The 17,453-nt window shown below is 35.9% G+C and overlaps 1 protein-coding gene across 3 annotated transcripts; it reads left to right on the plus strand.

Moving 5' to 3' along the window:
• Positions 1–48: 48 nt before the first annotated feature.
• LOC132198906 (band 4.1-like protein 5) lies at positions 49–17,302 on the plus strand. 3 transcript variants are annotated; one of them, XM_059623200.1, is made up of 16 exons: positions 49–454; positions 11,883–11,987; positions 12,071–12,113; positions 12,169–12,247; positions 12,491–12,588; positions 12,659–12,779; positions 12,985–13,072; positions 13,131–13,219; positions 13,279–13,380; positions 13,773–14,323; positions 14,523–14,645; positions 14,707–14,871; positions 14,920–15,019; positions 15,086–15,191; positions 15,756–16,184; positions 16,529–17,302. In XM_059623200.1, the coding sequence occupies exons 1-16, from the start codon at positions 281–283 to the stop codon at positions 16,685–16,687; spliced, it is 2,532 nt and encodes an 843-aa protein (XP_059479183.1). In that variant the 5' UTR covers positions 49–280; the 3' UTR covers positions 16,688–17,302. The 3 variants fall into 3 exon arrangements, with proteins under 3 accessions (XP_059479183.1, XP_059479184.1, XP_059479182.1); XM_059623199.1 differs by having other exon boundaries at positions 50–454; positions 15,756–16,214; XM_059623201.1 differs by lacking the exon at positions 15,756–16,184.
• The last annotated feature ends 151 nt before the right edge of the window (positions 17,303–17,453 follow it).

Below are 17,453 nucleotides of genomic sequence, written 5' to 3' on the forward strand. Positions count from 1 at the left end.
ACAGCCAGGTGGCGGTCGCGTGCAGTGAACGGCGGTGTGATTTGTTTGTCGGTCGGTGGTCTGTCGTCGGAGGTTCAAGGAAGGGACGGAGTCGCCAGCCAGCCTGCCAGGCCGAAGAAAGAATTGAAAGGGAATGGTGTGCGGTTGGTCGGGCCGACTCGACGCCGATTGCGAGGCTGCGTAGCCGAAGGTGGTTGAATGTGTGCGGTGCCAAGAAGAAGTCGAGTGCGTGTGCCTCGGATTGTTCAAGCGACCTGAGTACCAAAGGTGGAGGATAAAGATGCTGCGCTTCCTGAGCCGCAGGAAAGGACGCAGCAACAACAATGGGGCGACCAACAAGTCGGCGACTCAGAGTCGATTCGGCGCCGACTCGAGCCGCATCGTGCCCAACAAGAACCTGGTCCAGTGCAGGGTCATCCTGCTCGACGGCACCGACCTTTCTGTTGACTTATCGGTGAGTTTCCAATGCCGACCTGACGCAGTCTTGTCCCTGGGCGTTTTTTTTTTCTTTCAACTCGAAGCAAGTTGACATTCCTTTAAGATTTTAATTTTGCTTTTTGTTTACGCAGCTTTTGGTGATTCCGATAATTGACGGAAATCGATTGAAATTCGGTAACCAAACTGGTGACGACCATTATTAATATAAATATTATTATTTTTTTGTGTTGGATAAGAGACGTGTATTGATTTTGAAGGTCAGTAACTATCGTGTTGCGGTTGTAGAGCTTTTTGCAATTTTATAATGATTTCCAAGTGGTGAACGTGCATAATTTGTGTAAACGTTTGTATTTTACTTTCATGTTATTCTTCGAAAATTCTTTAAAATTCAATACCAATCAGCTCCATAAATGTAGCAACTACAAAAAAAAAATGATGAAAAGGTTAATTAACAATTTAAGGTTGAGCACGAGTTATTTCTTAAGTAAATTATCATATATTTGCATTACTTGGAAATGGATATATAGAAAATGAGTGGAAATTTCTATGAACGAAACTTATCATAATTTAAAAAAAAGGAGCTTTGCACCAATATTTTCAAACATTATGTAGAACAGGAATTAAAAGATCCTTATCAACTGCAAAATTAAAAATTCGGGCACGAAAGCAATGTACCTTTCTTCGGAGCGCCTGAGAAAAGGTCGTCCTCGTTTCTCAGGAAGTCAATGCTTTTTGGCATCGCCTCTCATGAATCTCCAGTGAACGCTTGAACTCCATTAAGGTCTCGTTAAACACTCTGGTTACATTCTTACTATAATTTTCATCGCAAACAATGTAAATAAATTGCTTAAAATAATGCTAAATTTAATGTACAGGAAGTCTGTAATGAGTACAGACACCAGAATGCAATTTTACTGATAAAAAATATTATTTGGTGTTTAAAATCGCGTTAAATTAAATTTTTCTTGTTAACTAATTTAAATTAATTTGTGTATTCTGAAGTGCAAATGTTATTAATAATAATTTTTTGATAGGAAATGTCCGGATGGTAATATTAAATTTAAATTACGCCAATATTCTCTAAATAATTTAGATTAATAAAAGATATCAATCGACAAATTTTATATTACATTTAATACAAATTAAAAAAAAAATTATGAATTTAATTTCAATATTTATTTGTAAGCTCTTTAATAGATTTTCAAATTCTTTGAAATAATTTATTAAAGTTAATTTTGGTTCATAATTTTTTCACAACAAATCCTGAATAATAAATATTTTTTAAATTTAGATTAAAATGGAATTTTTATTGATTTTTATTCCATTTTTTATTTTAATAATAACACCGTTTATTTCAAATTCACGAGCACAAACAGTAATTTTCGGCAAGAAGCTGAACGAATTGTGCACTTATATACTAATCAGAGTACAGTACTTTAGTTTTATTTTGATCGCACGAGAGTGCGCGTCGCTTGGAGGGCTTCGCTCACCTTTTAGCGACACGTCGAGTGCGTCTATTTTTAATAGCACACTTACGCAGGCACACGATATAATGGTAATAAGCGATTATTTTAGCAGGACAGTGCGGAGGGGGAGGCGAGGACACACCGTCCGTCATTGTTGTGAGCAGAATCTCATTTATTTTCATACGGTATATCTGCAGCAGCTCTGCTTGTCGTAGCCGCGAGCCAAATTGTTGCTCCTTGTGTTTTCCGAGAGGCCGTCCATTGTCGGCTCGAAAACGAGTTTTGACCCTGATTCGTGATGCTCTCAGTCGGCTGCACCACGACCATTTTGCTTTACTTTCCGGGTCGTTTTCGCGTTTGTGGGGCACGCGAGCCGCTTTTTTATTTTGATTTTCTCCCTTTCTGTGCACGACGCCTCGCTGTTTTGCAAACAATCTCTCTCTAGAGCGAACCAACCGACGAGAATTCGCGCGCCGTGAGTTGAGTTTTTTTTTACTTGTTTTCATCGGCGTCCTCTTTGTTTGCATTCCGAAGCTAATGCTGCAATTATTATCAAACTTATCGCGCTCCAGTCGCGAGTGTTGGACTTTTGAACGAGACCAATTAAATGAAATGAGACGAGTGATTGAATTCCCATTAATGAATGAGTTTGCGTATTTATCAAAACAACGATTATCAACCGTAGAAAATTGGAATACAATTTTTATCTTGTGAAATTCGAAGGCAAGAAAAGATGCGTATATTTTGAGAACCAAAACTTTTTTTATATCAGCTCGAGATTGTTGTTTTTGAGGGCAAATTTTAAGGAAAAAATAGTTATTAATTGAAAATAAAGAGTAATATTTTTAAATAAATAAATTGAGCAAATCAAGCCAAAACAAATCTGGAAGGAGTAATTTTACTCTGCATAATTTGGAAATAAAGAAATCGGGCTTTTCCTTGTTGTAAAAATTGTTTTTATTCAAAATCAAAACGGCTATACCAGTTTTGGTCACGGTCTGCGACCCTAAGAGCAAGAAAAATAAAATTAAAAAACTAAAATCTTATAACTAATTGTAAGAAATACAAGTACCATCCTATTTTATTTTTAATTTTATCGCATTTGAAAATCTTGAGCAATTTAATTTATCTCATTCGATAAGCTTTCAACAAAATCCATGTTGAAAAAATAAAATTTAAAATAATTAAATTACATCACTACAATAACTTACAAGCAGAATCAAACTTGAAGTAAAGTATGGACTAATAATTGAAAACAAACAATAGCGAATGATATTAATTTATAAATTCGAATTCATTAATTCTTCCATGCTCAACGTTCGCGCTGAATGAATGGGGGGGACACGCATAAGCCGGAAGTTATAGATTTTATAAATGATAATTGCGCGTCAGCTTTTCATCCGGGGTGACTCAACACTTCCCTTTTTGAACAGAAACACCTGACGTGTGGCGGATAAACGGCGGTCATTTAAAAATATACCAGTCAGAAAAATATAAAAAAACGTCCTTTGCAAAGGCGCCGACGATGCTCATATATGCACAATCGGCTGAGCGTGAAGTCGTTGCACGGAGTCGTCGGCACCAAAACCGCGTCCTCGCGGCTCCCGCGAATTTCCGCAAAGTCTGCTTTTTAATCGAGTGTGACAAAAAAGCATAAAAAAGAGCGAGTCACCCGTTTTAATCGTCTGCTGCGCATTAAAGAGTGCTTAATCAAATTGACCACCTAGCAAAATGCTTATGCAAGAATTAAAAGAAAATTTTATTTTTAAAGGGTTTTCAAATATCCAGAAAATATTGATGTTAAAATGAAAATTATTATTTCAAATAGATTTTTACCTTCAAATTTTAAAATTTATCAAACAGTCAAAAAAATTAATGGCTCCAAATATCCAATTTTTATTTTCAGATTATTCACTAGACAAAAATTATACATTTCATTACATTTCAGTAAAATTGATTTTAATTTGTCCTTTCACTTTATAAGAGAACGATTCCTAAATATCTTGGCAATGAAGTATTTAATATTTAATTATTCCAAATTTATTTAGAATTTTCTGGATGATAATCTAATCGTGAGTCACTTGCGTAAGCCATGTGATTAAAATGTTAATTTATCCACCTCATTCCACCATTCAATTTGATTTTTCGCTCTCCTTATGTGACATAAATATTTCTGCTTTTAATTTTCCACCATAAGAAACGATTAAATTCAAGAGCTAACAATTTAGCTCCACAACAATTTGCTCGTTTTGTCGCCTTAGAATAATTATATTCTCGAAAGGAGGGCGAAGAATCATAAAAGCGTCGTCATTAAATTAAAAAGCGCGGTAGCATTTTGTGTACTAAGCGTCGCGCGATTAGGCGACACGAATATAATAATTTGCGCTCATTTCGCCTTAATTCCATTGTGCCGAGCAAGAGATAAAACCGGTGTTTGTTTGTGGAGCACCCGTGCACCGCGATTACTCAGTCATTTTCCGTGCACGAGCATAAATTATTTCGCCCTTGTTTTCCCCTTGGCTGCTGATAAGGTGCTCAGCAAAATGGAAAAGAGCGTCTCTCGAGAGCGCGCACCACGAAGAAGTGTAATTAAGGTGGCGTTCCCGTTAACACGCGCCGAGCATCATTTCTAGCAGAGGCCATTGTGCGTGGGAGGCAATGCTCCTTTCGTGTGCCATTGCTCCGCCGCCGAGTGAAAGCGTTTTCCCCAAAACTATTCTTCTCTTTTTGTCCGGTTCAAATTAACGCATGACTCGCTCGATTTGTCCAATTAGCATCGAATGTAAATTACGTTCTTCGTACAAGTGAAGCTAATTGCGGTGAAAACTGAATTGTCACATTGGTGAAACCGACGTTAGTTTGAAGGTCTCAGCTCTCTTTTATTATTCATATTTTTTATTCTTCTAACAACATGTTATGTCAAAATTAAAATATTATTTTACCGTTGAAAACATAAAAAACTTTGATCTTCGAATTGAATTGAAATAGAATAAAAAGTGATAGTAAATTAATTTAGATTTTCTTGGATTTTCAAAAAAAACAATAAAATTTATTAACAGGATCAAAAATAAATTGCTGCATTAATTATTTGACATGCTAAAGAGAGATTAAAATTTTTAAGAAACAAGGTTTAAAGATGAAATTACTAAATTATAACCTATTATTATAATAATTATAAACTTATTTAATCAACTAAAAGCTTCAATAATAATTAATTAGTTGAATTTAACTATTCTTTCCTGATTTGTGAGTTTGGGTAGCAAAAAATAGTTTTCATTTTAATTAAAATGTCGTAAATTATTGTTAATTTATATGCAGACTAAATCCAAAATGACAATTTTTAAGCTTTATATGTGGTTTAGTTTAAAATAATATTATAATTTTGATGGAAACGGATGAGGTAAACCAAGCTGATAAATTCTAGCTTTTTACGGTATTCTTCATAAATGACGTGCATATAATTGGAAAATTCATAGTAATTGGTTTGGCTTTTATCAAATTTTTGAAAACCAAAAGAAAATTTACAAAGAAAGGAATAAAAAAATCTTTTCTCCCATTTTTAAATTTTAATATCTCTCATTTCAAAATATAATGAAATAATTCAAATTTAACAGGTTTTTACAAAAAAAAAAACAGTAAATGTCTAATATAATGTAACAAAAATAAGGAATTTTTTTTTTTCACTTTTAACCGTATAATTGAATCGATTTTCGTCGTTTTTCCGCAGAGTTCCATCGAACGCGGCTAAGTATATAGTTATTCAAGAAATTTTTTACGAGTTTGTCACTTTCGTTGCACAATTCATTATGACAAGATTTTTGACCGTAGATGGTTTTACGACCGACTCTATCTGTTACGTGGAAACCCGAGTTATTTGGGTTTTGTGCTGCCGAGACCATCTTCTTCTTTTCTAATGCGCGGCCGTTTTTTTTTAATCCTCTTGTCTGCGAGGCATCAAACCGACTGCAAAGGTCGACGACCAACTAGTGGAAATTATGCTGGTGCAGCAGCGCTTCTTCGTGCCTCGGCTTTGTTTTTTTTTCTAAACACAATTCCCAACAATTTCTGCCTAGAAAACAAAATAGAGCTATTGAAGGAAATTCGGCGGAAGTTTAATTTTGAAATTGCTTCCGCTGGATCCTTTTCTATTATTCGGAAGTTTTACTTCTTGAAGGGTTCATTGACCCCTAGTTGTTCCCATGACTCTCGCTCGCGGCTACTGAATTCGCCTCGGAACAAATTATTTAAGACCGTTTATTATAATTTTTTTCCTACAAATTCATCTCTTGATCGTCGTCTCGAGGTCACTTTCACTTGACCCTTGTCCTTGGTGGCCGGCCGGCCAGCACTTTTCACGCCGATTAACCACGGGCCTTTGTTGCGGCCGCGGTGATTAATCGCTCGACTCGGCAATCTGAGGCTTCAATGCACGAGTCCCGCAAAAAAAAGCAGTTTTCGATGGGAAAATTGGTGGAGACCTATTGATTTGTCGATTCATAGGAAAAAGAAAAATGTTGTTATTAAAAAAAAAACCAAACGAAACGAACATTAAATTTTCTTAAAGACTGACGCGTGAGAATGCGTTTTTACTTTTTACATGCTGATCTTTTCTAAAGGAAGAAAAGTTTGAAAGTAAAAATTTGTGGAAAAACTTTGAAAAACAAAATCCCAGGGCACTTATTTAACTTCAAAAAATCTATAAACTAATAATGTCACTAAGAAAAAAGTCCTTTTTGAGTTTTCTATGTCGTGGGATATTGTGTTTGATCAATACTAGCCTTATTTTTAATAATAATTAACTATAAGCCTATAACTTAATTAAATATTAAAGAAACATGATTATTTATATGAAAGTACAGTCATGCCCTTTTTCGCTTCCAAATTTTATTTATTTTTTCGTTTTTATAAAAAAGAGATTAAATTTATTTAAGTTAATTAAAAATATTTTTAAAATTTTATATTCTTAAATATTTTAGTATAGTTTAATTTTTATTATGGGTTATTATTGTATAGTTTTCTTATAAATTTGTTTAATTTTAAAGTAAAAAATTAAATAATATAAAATTTTCAAATAATTTTTATTTTCAGCCATAAAGTTAATAATTTAAATGATCAATTTAGATGCGTCAAACTGAATGAAACTCTCTCCAATTTACAAAGGATAATCTCAATAGAAAAGGTGTCACCTTTCAATCTTCCAAACACAACAATGGGGCTTTTGATCAAACTTTCCTATGATTTCGTCCGCGAATCACAATAATTGCTCGTTTCGATCCCACCAACTCTAAACTCAAAGACGCTCCAATTCCCTGGGGTGCATTTAAGCTTGCGTGTAATTAAGCAGATGATCGGTTGTTGAAAAAAGACAAAGCTGGCGCATTCACGTAAATGCCGCGTCGGCGTTGATGCGATCTTGCTCTGCTCTCCAGTGAGAAAAGCGTCTTGAAATAGAAAGTGATCGCGGCGATAATTAAATTCACACGGCGAGTTGCAACTCTGCACGATATTGCTGGCGTTGGGCCAAGTGGATTTTGTGTTCACGTTTTGATACGCCGGCCTATTGTATCACGTCAAAGAATAAAAAAACCCACCTAGGCTCTGCATCCCAAATCAGTTTCCTTGTGTGTGTGTGTGGATGGATATCAAGCGGCTCAGACTTCAAAGTGCAATCGCTTGAGAGTGACTTATTGGCTTGAGAAAGAGATGAAAGGTTTCTAAATTTTCAGCCACTTTTGCCTAAACTGGAATTACTTTAAATTTATTTTTTGTCTCAATTAAATTCCAGTCTATCTTTCTAATAATTTTGGATAGACGAAATTTTTTATGTTTTTTAAGAGGTTTTAACGCGCTTTTACGGAAACTTTGCGAGAAAAAATTTGGCTTTAAAGAATTGATTACAAAAATTTGGACTTTTAATAGAGAAAATAATTTTTAAAATGGCTCCATAATTAATATTTGCTCTGTTTACCCTAATTTTCAGAGTTTTCATTGAATTTTTTATTTTTTGTGTAAAAAAAATTTATTTGTGAGCCATTTTTACAATTTTAAAAATTAATTTCTCATTTAAAAGTCAAAATGTTGGTTTGAATTCCATTCTCAAAAGCCAGGTTTAAGTAAAAACCTCTTAAAAATCCCCTGAAACTGCTTTACACTTCACAACACATAAAAATACAACAACAATTAGAACAGAAAAAAAATACACTCGCAGTTAACAACTATTTAAAGAATTGAAATTTTTATTTTCTTTTAAAGATGATTTGGTGTAAAATGAAATCAATATTTTTGATTGGATTTATTTCTAATTTTTTATGAATCGCTCCAAATGTTTAATTACAAATAATAATTGAACATTGAACTACTTTTCTTCTTGAGTAGAATGATCGATGTCTGTTTCAAACAATGAGTTGGAAATTGTGGCGTGATCGTGGCTTCAATCGACAAAAATGCCAGAGCAGCGGTTCCCAGACTGGCTTTACATTGTCTTCCTGCCACCGGGGTCATTAAATTTGCCCAGCCAAATGGCGTTTATGGCCTCTATTTCCTTCATGCACGACTCAAGAAGTAAATTTTTAAGCATTGACATCGACTTCAGAAGAGACTGTTTTAAAGTTGCAGAAAATTGCGGAGTATTTTTAAAAATCATTTTTTATTATTTTGGCTGAAGTGAAATTGGTTTTTGAAAATAAAAGTTGTAAAAGATCTGGAAAGTCTGGAGAAAAAATCTCACATTAGAAAATTATTTGGAAAAATAAATAAATTAATGAAATAACCGTTTAAATTCTTAGATTCAATTAAATTACTTGAATTATATTTCCTCATTATTTGAAGAAAAATTAAAATATTTGTCGAAAATATTGTCTGTCAATTAAAAGTCAAACTCATAATTTTGCCGGTTAAAAATTTATTGGTAAAATGAATATTTTTATTGTTTGTTTTTGAAGGGTAGCTAAATGCCTGCGTGCATCAGAAAGGCATTCGAGGGCGTGGGTCGAAAATGCTGGAATGGAATCCTTCCATTTCGCATTGATCGGTGCGGCTGGCGAGGCTCGAGCAAGCACGGTGGGTAGGTTTGTGTGTTTGCGATTGAGCAACAGAGCTCACATTTTTTTAGTATGTCACGGCGCGCGGATTACTGAGAAAAAAGCGACGTTTTTGGCTCATTGATGACGACTTGGCCGGCTCGCGGCTAATTGGATTTGCCTGCGCGATTATTCGCTCAAGCACGCTCTCGGCTCACCGCTGCATGAAAACGCTGCATTTGCACCCAACATTTCCACTCAAGTCAGCGCTCTTATCAAAAGCAGAACTAATGTGTTTTTCCAACCACAAAATCAATGGTGAAGAAGTTGCTATTTAAAAAAAAAAGAAAAAAATATAGCAATTGGTAATGTGAAGTCTTAATTTGATTTTGTATGAAATTAAAATTGTTCAGAGTATTTTGTTTTTGTATTTAGTTAAAGTTCATTCATTTAAGTTCATATTCCATTTTATTTGTTGAAATAAATAAATGAACTCCTTCATTACTATGCAATTAGATCAGCAATTATATATTTTTGTCTGCCATTTTTAAAATATCATGATAACAAAGAAGAAATTACCGTATGGAAATTGTAAAATTGAAAAAAAAAAATGAATAATGTTGAAAATATTGGAAGGCTATCGGTTCATAAGTATATTTCTCAGGTTTTGAACAGGGTTGAAAAGGCTTTTTTAGACTCATCAAGTCAATTATTTGTATTTCAGGGGCCACGATTTTTCTCATAAATGCACAGAACTAGAATATAATTACCTGAAAATTTGCTTTTGAATATTCTTCTAAACTTATTTAGAGTTAAATTTAATTCACATTTTTTACTTTGAACAAAATAATTTAAAAAATGAAAAATAACTCTCTTGGATGTATTTAATTTTATAAATAAACCTGTAGCTGAAAGAAGTTAATATAATGAAAGATATACAATGATCAAGCTCATAGGGTGTTTCTTGATTCTTGACGCAGCGACTAAAGGGAAGATAAAACGAGGCTGTGCAATGTCAATATTGAGCCAGTTTGTAGTTAGCGTTATCTCTGGGAATAACTTGCGCCTGATATCACTTTTCGTTCACGCCGCATAGCATTTTGCGTTGTGCGTTTCGCTGGCTTATTTCGCGTGACTCATACGCGGGTTTGACATGCAGGCGTAATTCGTTAGTTGATCCGTCGTCGCGTCTTTTTTAATTTGACGCGGCTTGACCGAGAGTGGTGCTGCGGTTTTTGGCCAGCACGGCTCCCGACGTCATCGCACTGCCATTGTTTTCCACGATGGCCTGTCATCGACTTGTAACTTGATTTGATTTTGATGTGACTCAATACGCCCTTCAATTATTATTGGAGTGCCAATTGTCAATGGGGATAATTCCTCTTTTGTTTGAAAATAATGAGGTTGCGATCAACAATCAAAGGACGCTTTTTTAAACAATTTCATTCACATATCATCAAATATAAAGGGGAAAATGACAGTAGATTTCAGTCGTTAAGCTAAAAGTAATTTAGCTTTTGCTAGTGATGAATTTTTTTTTAAACTTTCAGAAATTTCATGATTTTTGCACCAGAATTTGACTTTTATGGTTGATTAAATGTTTTTACAGATACTATTACTTTTAATTTAAAAACATAATTGTTTGCCCACTGATCTTTCAAAGACTCTGTCAAAATTAAAAATAAAAATAACAATTAAAAAAAAATCATAATTAATTAACATTATTTTCTTTAATTAATTTATTAATTCTCCTAGCCTCTAATGTAATTGAATTTAACTAATTAAAATAAATTTTAATCAAAATTTATGACTTCAATTAATAGCAATGCCTATGTTTATGAATTGAAAGATAATGAAATGTGACTGGAGCGTAATATCTCATAAATCGAATGGTCGAGAGAAATGAAAGTCTCAATCCGTCTTGTCTCAATTGCAGGAAGTGTTTTGAATAATGAATAGAGTGACCGCGCCACTCACACTGGGCAAAAATAATGCTTAATGACCGGCAATCAGCGCGAGAGAAATTGACGCTCTCCAGGTCGAAATTATTAAATGGAATGATCGATCAGAAGAAGACTGAAGTAATAATAATTCTCAAGAGAAAATACATATTAATAATAAATCTCACGGCAGTCGCCAAGCCGAGTCGGTGCTGCTACCGTATTCAATTTCCTTTCTCTCGCCAATCCGCTCCGAGAACAAAACGCTTTCGGTGGAGAGAGAAAAAAATACTTGTACCCAGAAAGGTTGCAGATCCGCTCTTCTTACGTCATTCGCTCTGAACTTTCATTTTATTTCAATCGAAAAATGGATCAGATCGCAATCATGTGGGCGATCTTATTTTTTGCTTTATTATTTCGTTCGTGATCCAATTTGGAATTAAGGCGTTTCGTCACGAGCTCGTCAGTTTTTTCTCATTCGTCTGGATGAACCAATTTGGATTGCGAGATTGAGAAAGACTTTTCAAGTTGATCTGATCATGAACTGATTCGCATCAGCATTATTTGCTCCGCTTTTTCTCTCAACCATCAAAATCATTAAATACACATTACATCTGATAATATTCTGGGTCAACAATAAAACAATCTAGGATATATTTTATTTTTAAAGAGTTTTAAACAGTTTAAATATAACATTGATTAAAATTATTTCGTTTTCATATTTTATTAAATTATTATAAATTAAAACGATCAGGTTAACCCATTTTTATTAATTTTTCAGTTTAAGTATAACTATTTTAGTTTTGCTAAATTATTTTTACCAATCTCAGACCAATTTTGCTGATTTTTATTCGCGGTGAAGGAATGTCAACGTTTTATCTCTTCCTGCTCTTTTTTTCGGCACGTCGTAAAAAATGCGGCTAAACCTTTTTAATGTTTGCTCTTGACGCGCCAGTGTCATAATTTGGTTATTTTGGCGGTTGACCGATTTAACACGTTTGAATTTGTCTCGTTCGCAGAAAAAGGCGGTGGGCAGCGATTTGTACGAGCAGACCTTCTACTCGCTGGACCTCATTGAAAAGGACTATTTCGGCCTGCAGTACACGGACGCCAACAATGTGCAGGTAAGTTCAATTGATTTATTTCATGCAAACACACGCGCGCCGCAGAGAAAGAGACTAACCTGCACGATTACGTAATTTTTCAGCATTGGCTCGACCCGACCAAGGCTATTAAGAAACAAGTCAAAAGTAAGTCCGTGAAATAATAAAACTGAATTCAAATTGATTTGCATTTTTTGTCCAGTTGGACCACCCTACACGTTCAGACTGAAAGTGAAATTCTACTCATCCGAGCCCAATAGTTTGAGGGAGGAGCTCACGAGGTAATTTTTTTAATACACCCATATCGCTCGGGCCGTTTGAATAATTCAAATATTTAACACGGCTGATATGCCCTTACTTAGACAGCAGCTTTGTATGTTTGTAAATGACCTCAAAACGTGCAGCGTGTTATTGTCTGGGTGAGCGTTTTTGAGCGTTTTGTTGAAACAAGCAAGGCTGCCAGACAGTAGGTGGCGGCGCGACTCTCTTTGGCAGAAAAATCAATTTTTTTCTCTCAACTCCAGGTACCAGTTCTTCCTGCAGCTGAAACTTGATCTGTTGGAGGGGCGTCTCGAGTGCCCCATTCAGACTGCTGTTGAATTAGCCGCACTTGCCTTACAATGTAGGTTTTGGTCATTTGCTTTGTTTGATCAAGAAATATTATTATTTATTTATCACATTTTTATTTTTAGCTGAACTTGGTGACTATGAAGAAGGAGTTCACACACCTGCAGTCATATCAGAATTCAGATTCGTCCCCCAGCAATCTGAGGAAATGGAGTTTCTGGTGTTGGACGAATACAAAAAGTGCAAGTACGTGTCTCCCCTTTCACGAGTTTCGCGCGTACCAGTTTACGTACTATTTATTTCACTGCTCCTCGTGGCGATGACTCACTTTGTGATTCACAGTCTGCATTTTCATTTTCATTTTATCTAGAAAAAGTTGAAAAAACAAAGCAATCACCAGGAAAAGTTCCGAGGATGAGTGAAAAATGTTTTTTTGTTTTTAATTTTTCAGAGGTTACACACCAGCCCAGGCCGAAACTCACTTCCTCAACAAGGTGAAGTGGCTGGAAATGTATGGCGTGGATATGCACACAGTTCTTGTAAGTTGATTGAGTATAAATCACGAGAATCATTTGAATAATAATTTTTTATGATCAGGGAAAAGATGGGTGTGAATATTCTCTAGGACTGACACCGACAGGAATATTAGTGTTTGAAGGCGTTCAGAAAATTGGTCTCTTCTTTTGGTTAGTAAATGCGTTTATCTTTCTGTGCAAGCAAAGTAATTAAAATTATTATTGATTAGGCCTAAAATTGGAAAGCTGGACTTTAAAAAGAAGAAACTTACTTTTGTGGTAGTTGAGGATGATGATCAAGGAAGGGAGCAGGAGCACACGTTTGTGTTCAGGTGAGTTGTTTTATTATAAGCAACAATTTATCTTTATTTTGTTAGACTGGCATAGTTTTTTTTTTTTAAAGTTTAGATTCATACTTTTTTTCAATACAAATTGGTTCTGAGTATTCATAAGAATATGAATTGAATTCAATTCAATTTCATGTCTTTAAAATTTTTTTAAAATTTAATTTAATTTGCAATGGGACCTCAAACAGGTAATTCAGCCACTTTTTAAGTTTGCGTTTTATTAGATTAATGACTAAAAATTTAACTTAATATTTTAAGGATTTAAATTTTATGATGTCCATGAAATATGCACAAATATTAAATCATTTGAAAACGTTATAACCAGATTTCATTTTGTATGCATTTCACTAAACTAGAAAGTATCAATTGACTTCCAGACTCCACAACGAAAAAGCATGCAAACACCTGTGGAAGTGCGCGATCGAGCACCACGCCTTCTTCCGCCTGCGTGCCCCAGTCAAGGGCAACTCTGCTCGCCAAAACTTCTTCCGAATGGGCTCGCGCTTCCGCTACAGCGGCAAGACCGAGTTCCAGACCACCATCACCAGCCGCGGCCGGCGCAGCGTGCAGTTCGAGCGACGGCCCAGTCAGCGCTACGCCCGCAGACAGAGTCATGTGATGCGCGAGCGCCAACGCACCTTCCAGCCTGCGGCCGCCCAGGCAGCAGCCGAAGAGCGCAAGGCAGCCGCCGCGGCTGCAGCTGCAGCGGCGGCTGCGGCGTCGCCACCGCAGCCAGAAACGGCTGACCTGCTGCAACTGCACGACCCTGTCGAAGCGGCGCCCGCCTCGCCCATGCTGACTCCCCAGGCCTCCCTCATGGGAGACTCGCTAAAGAGGAGGAACAGTCCGAGCAGGATGAGTGGCTCCAGTGGAAGCAGCAGAGGAGCAGTTGCCTTCGGCTCAAAGTCAACCTCCCCTGTTCCGCCAGGTATGATTTTTCCTCCTATTTACTTTACTTCAATAAAAAAGAAGCCTCGAGAACTTTTAAAACAACAATATTTGCTTTATAAATAAATAGATTTTTATTTTTAGTAATTATCACTAATCTTTGCTTATTCAAATTATTGTCAAATATCTAATATTAGCTTAAAATACTTTCTATAAATTTTTGGTTTCAATTTTATTAGCTGTAATTGCTGAGGAACGTCTGGACTCTTTGCTGAAGAGCCTTGCTAAGGAAACAAATTCCGGCAACAGAGAAGACCCTGTCAATGAAGCCGCCGCTCTCAATCCAACAACTAAATCAACAGGTTGGTTTTTAAATTGCATTGGATTATCTTTAGTATTCACTGATTTTTTTTCTCTTCTCAGAAGTTGATTCGTTGTCCTGCATGATTTCAATCAATGACCCTGCGAGGTCAAGTTCTCCGATTGCCAACGGCCAGACACAGCCAAATAACCAGACTTTAAAGGGACACAACCCTTGGGGCGCCAGACCATTGCCTCCAGAAACCCTCAAGTGCAATATTCTGAAAGGTAGGACTTGATAAATTCAGTAAAAACATTTTGTAATTAAAATTACAGCTCGTGCTGAAGAAGAACTGAAGAAAATTCCCGTGTCTGTGGAATTGAACGCTGTTGACAAGATGAGCAACGTTAATGACGACCGCAATGTTTTGTCTGTGTAAGTGATTTTTAAACACTTGTACTCTACCAGCAGACTTATTTGTTTAATTGCTACTAAATTTAGAGCGGCTGCTGAGAGTGTGAATCACAAGAATCAACTTTACGCCAGCGGATTGGATTCAACACAGCTGGACTCTTTGAATGGCTCGGCAGCAACTTTCATCTCCGTGGTAAGTTTGTAGTAATTTGAGTTATTTATTTTGTTTGCTGTTAACATTCTCTGTCCTATACGCAGCCTCTTTTGTAAATTATTCATTTCTGTTTATCTAACGTATGGTTAGAAGAAAATTGGCTCGTAAATTTAGATGGACAGTGGCTGAAAGGAAAAATATTTCAAGATTTTCAATTAAATTTATAAAACTTCTCTTATTTAATTTTCCTTGCAAAATCTTTTATTACAGCATTTAAAAAACAAGCCAACCACTTATGTATCTTTTCTAGATAGATGTAATATTGTTTTTTTTTTTTTACCTTTTTATTAATTAATATTTTTTAGTAGACATACTAATTTCATTACAAGCAGTTTATTTTAAAAGTTGATACTTTTACATTCTGAAAGCTGGAATGGAAAAAATAAATTCCTTCATCCTTAAATTTTATTTATTTATGCTTAATTTTTATTTTACTTTTGTGTGTTAAAAAAGTGGTTGTGAAAGTATTTCCGAGCCTTCAGTCCGTGAATGTGCCAAGCTAGTGGTAGTTTGCTTATTGTGCTTGCCTGCTTCTGCCCCTAGGGTGGAGACAAGTTGACCCTGAGTCTGGGAGGCGCCACCGCCACCACCCCTACCATCAGCAACATGGTCACCTCCCCACTGTCGGTTCCGTCCAGCCCGCAGCCCGTCGAAGAGACTGACTCGGGCGACCCTGTGACTGTGACCCACTTTTCGTGGAGCGACAGAGGTCAGGTGGAGAAGGTCAAGCTGCAGAATGGCGAGACCACGACCACGAGCAACCCCTTCAACCCGTTCACCTCGATGGACCGGCCGAGTACTCCGACGTCCCCGCTGAACACGACCAACCCATTCCTGGCGCCAAACTCACCTCAAGAGAAAAAACTCAATCCGTTCTTCAACCCGTTTGCGACGAACGGAGAGGAGGCGCCGAAATCGCCAAAATCACCAGAGCCAGTGCTGAAATCGCCCATTGTGACGCAGCAAGTCGAGGTGATTTTGGAAAAGAATTCAAATGCCAAGGTAGGGCTACGCTTGTCCTAGTCTAGTGCATGCTTTGCTTCTGTAGAAGTTGAAATTAGATGCTTAAAAGTATAAAGTGACGTCTAATCTTTCATTATTTTATTAATTTAATCAACATTTTTATCTGATTTTTTAGAAATCAACACAACAAGTAAATTAATGAAGAATAGTCGATGATTAATAAATAAAACTAATTGGGTAGAATGAGGATAAAATTAAGATGAAATTTAGAAAACTGAAAAGTCACAAAAATATTTTTAAACTATCAAATTTTGAATTTATTTATAAGTCTAAATATATTTTTCTCATTTCAGGAAACAATTGCCCAATCCCCACAGCCAATCCTGAAAGCAGCCCTGACAAAAGCAAGCACTCCGCTCGCCTCGCAGATTTCCCCGTGGCTCGTCAACGACTCGTCTCCTCCCGAACCAGCTCCCATAATCCGGAAAACGGTCATCACAACTGAATTATGATTGTTTTTGTGTTAAGTAGTACTTAAACTTGTGATTCTAAGATGTTCATTTTAGCTTCTCAGTAATGTTAATTATAATCTATCGAGAATTATATCGTTTCAATCTCTTACGTTAGTAGTTTTGTTGGGCAGTGCAATTTCTTAAATGTTATACATACACAGCATTCCGTTTGGAAAATTTGGGCTGCCAGCCGAACCCTGACCATGCTTTTCACGGAGTATAACCAACATGATGTATTATCGGTGCGCAGTTTCATAGCTGTTAAGAACCCTGTTTTCGTGCGTGAGACAATTTTCGATGGAATCGATTGACAAGGAAAGTAAAATTATTGATGATGACAAGCTGCATTTTTTTTCTGTGTATTTGGTTTTTGATTGAGGACGTTGTGTGCCTTTCATCATAAATGCACATTCCATTCGAGAATCCAGCCTCTTTTACTGGAGTGCCATAAATGTGAGAGTTTTCTATATAATACCAAGATCAAAATTTCCCTGACACCAAGAAATCCGTCCCCGGAGGTATTTTGATCTACTTGTATTTGACATTTTTATCCATACTGGCAATTGATGTGTCGAGTTTGAATAATTGTAATAAAATTTATTATCTAATAAACTAAAAAAATAATAGTTTTTTTTTCAACCTTAAATAAATAATCTTAAATTTAGCATAGAATATTTAAATCTAAAGGAGATCAGACCAATAAAAGTTCAAAGTTTCTCTTAGTTTGGTGTTTTGTCAATTTTATTTCAAATTGTTGTAAAAACTG

The sequence above is a fragment of the Neocloeon triangulifer genome, unplaced genomic scaffold (genome assembly GCF_031216515.1).
Source record: "Neocloeon triangulifer isolate White Clay Creek 2 clone unplaced genomic scaffold, ASM3121651v1 ptg000013l, whole genome shotgun sequence".
Classification (NCBI taxonomy): domain Eukaryota; kingdom Metazoa; phylum Arthropoda; class Insecta; order Ephemeroptera; family Baetidae; genus Neocloeon; species Neocloeon triangulifer.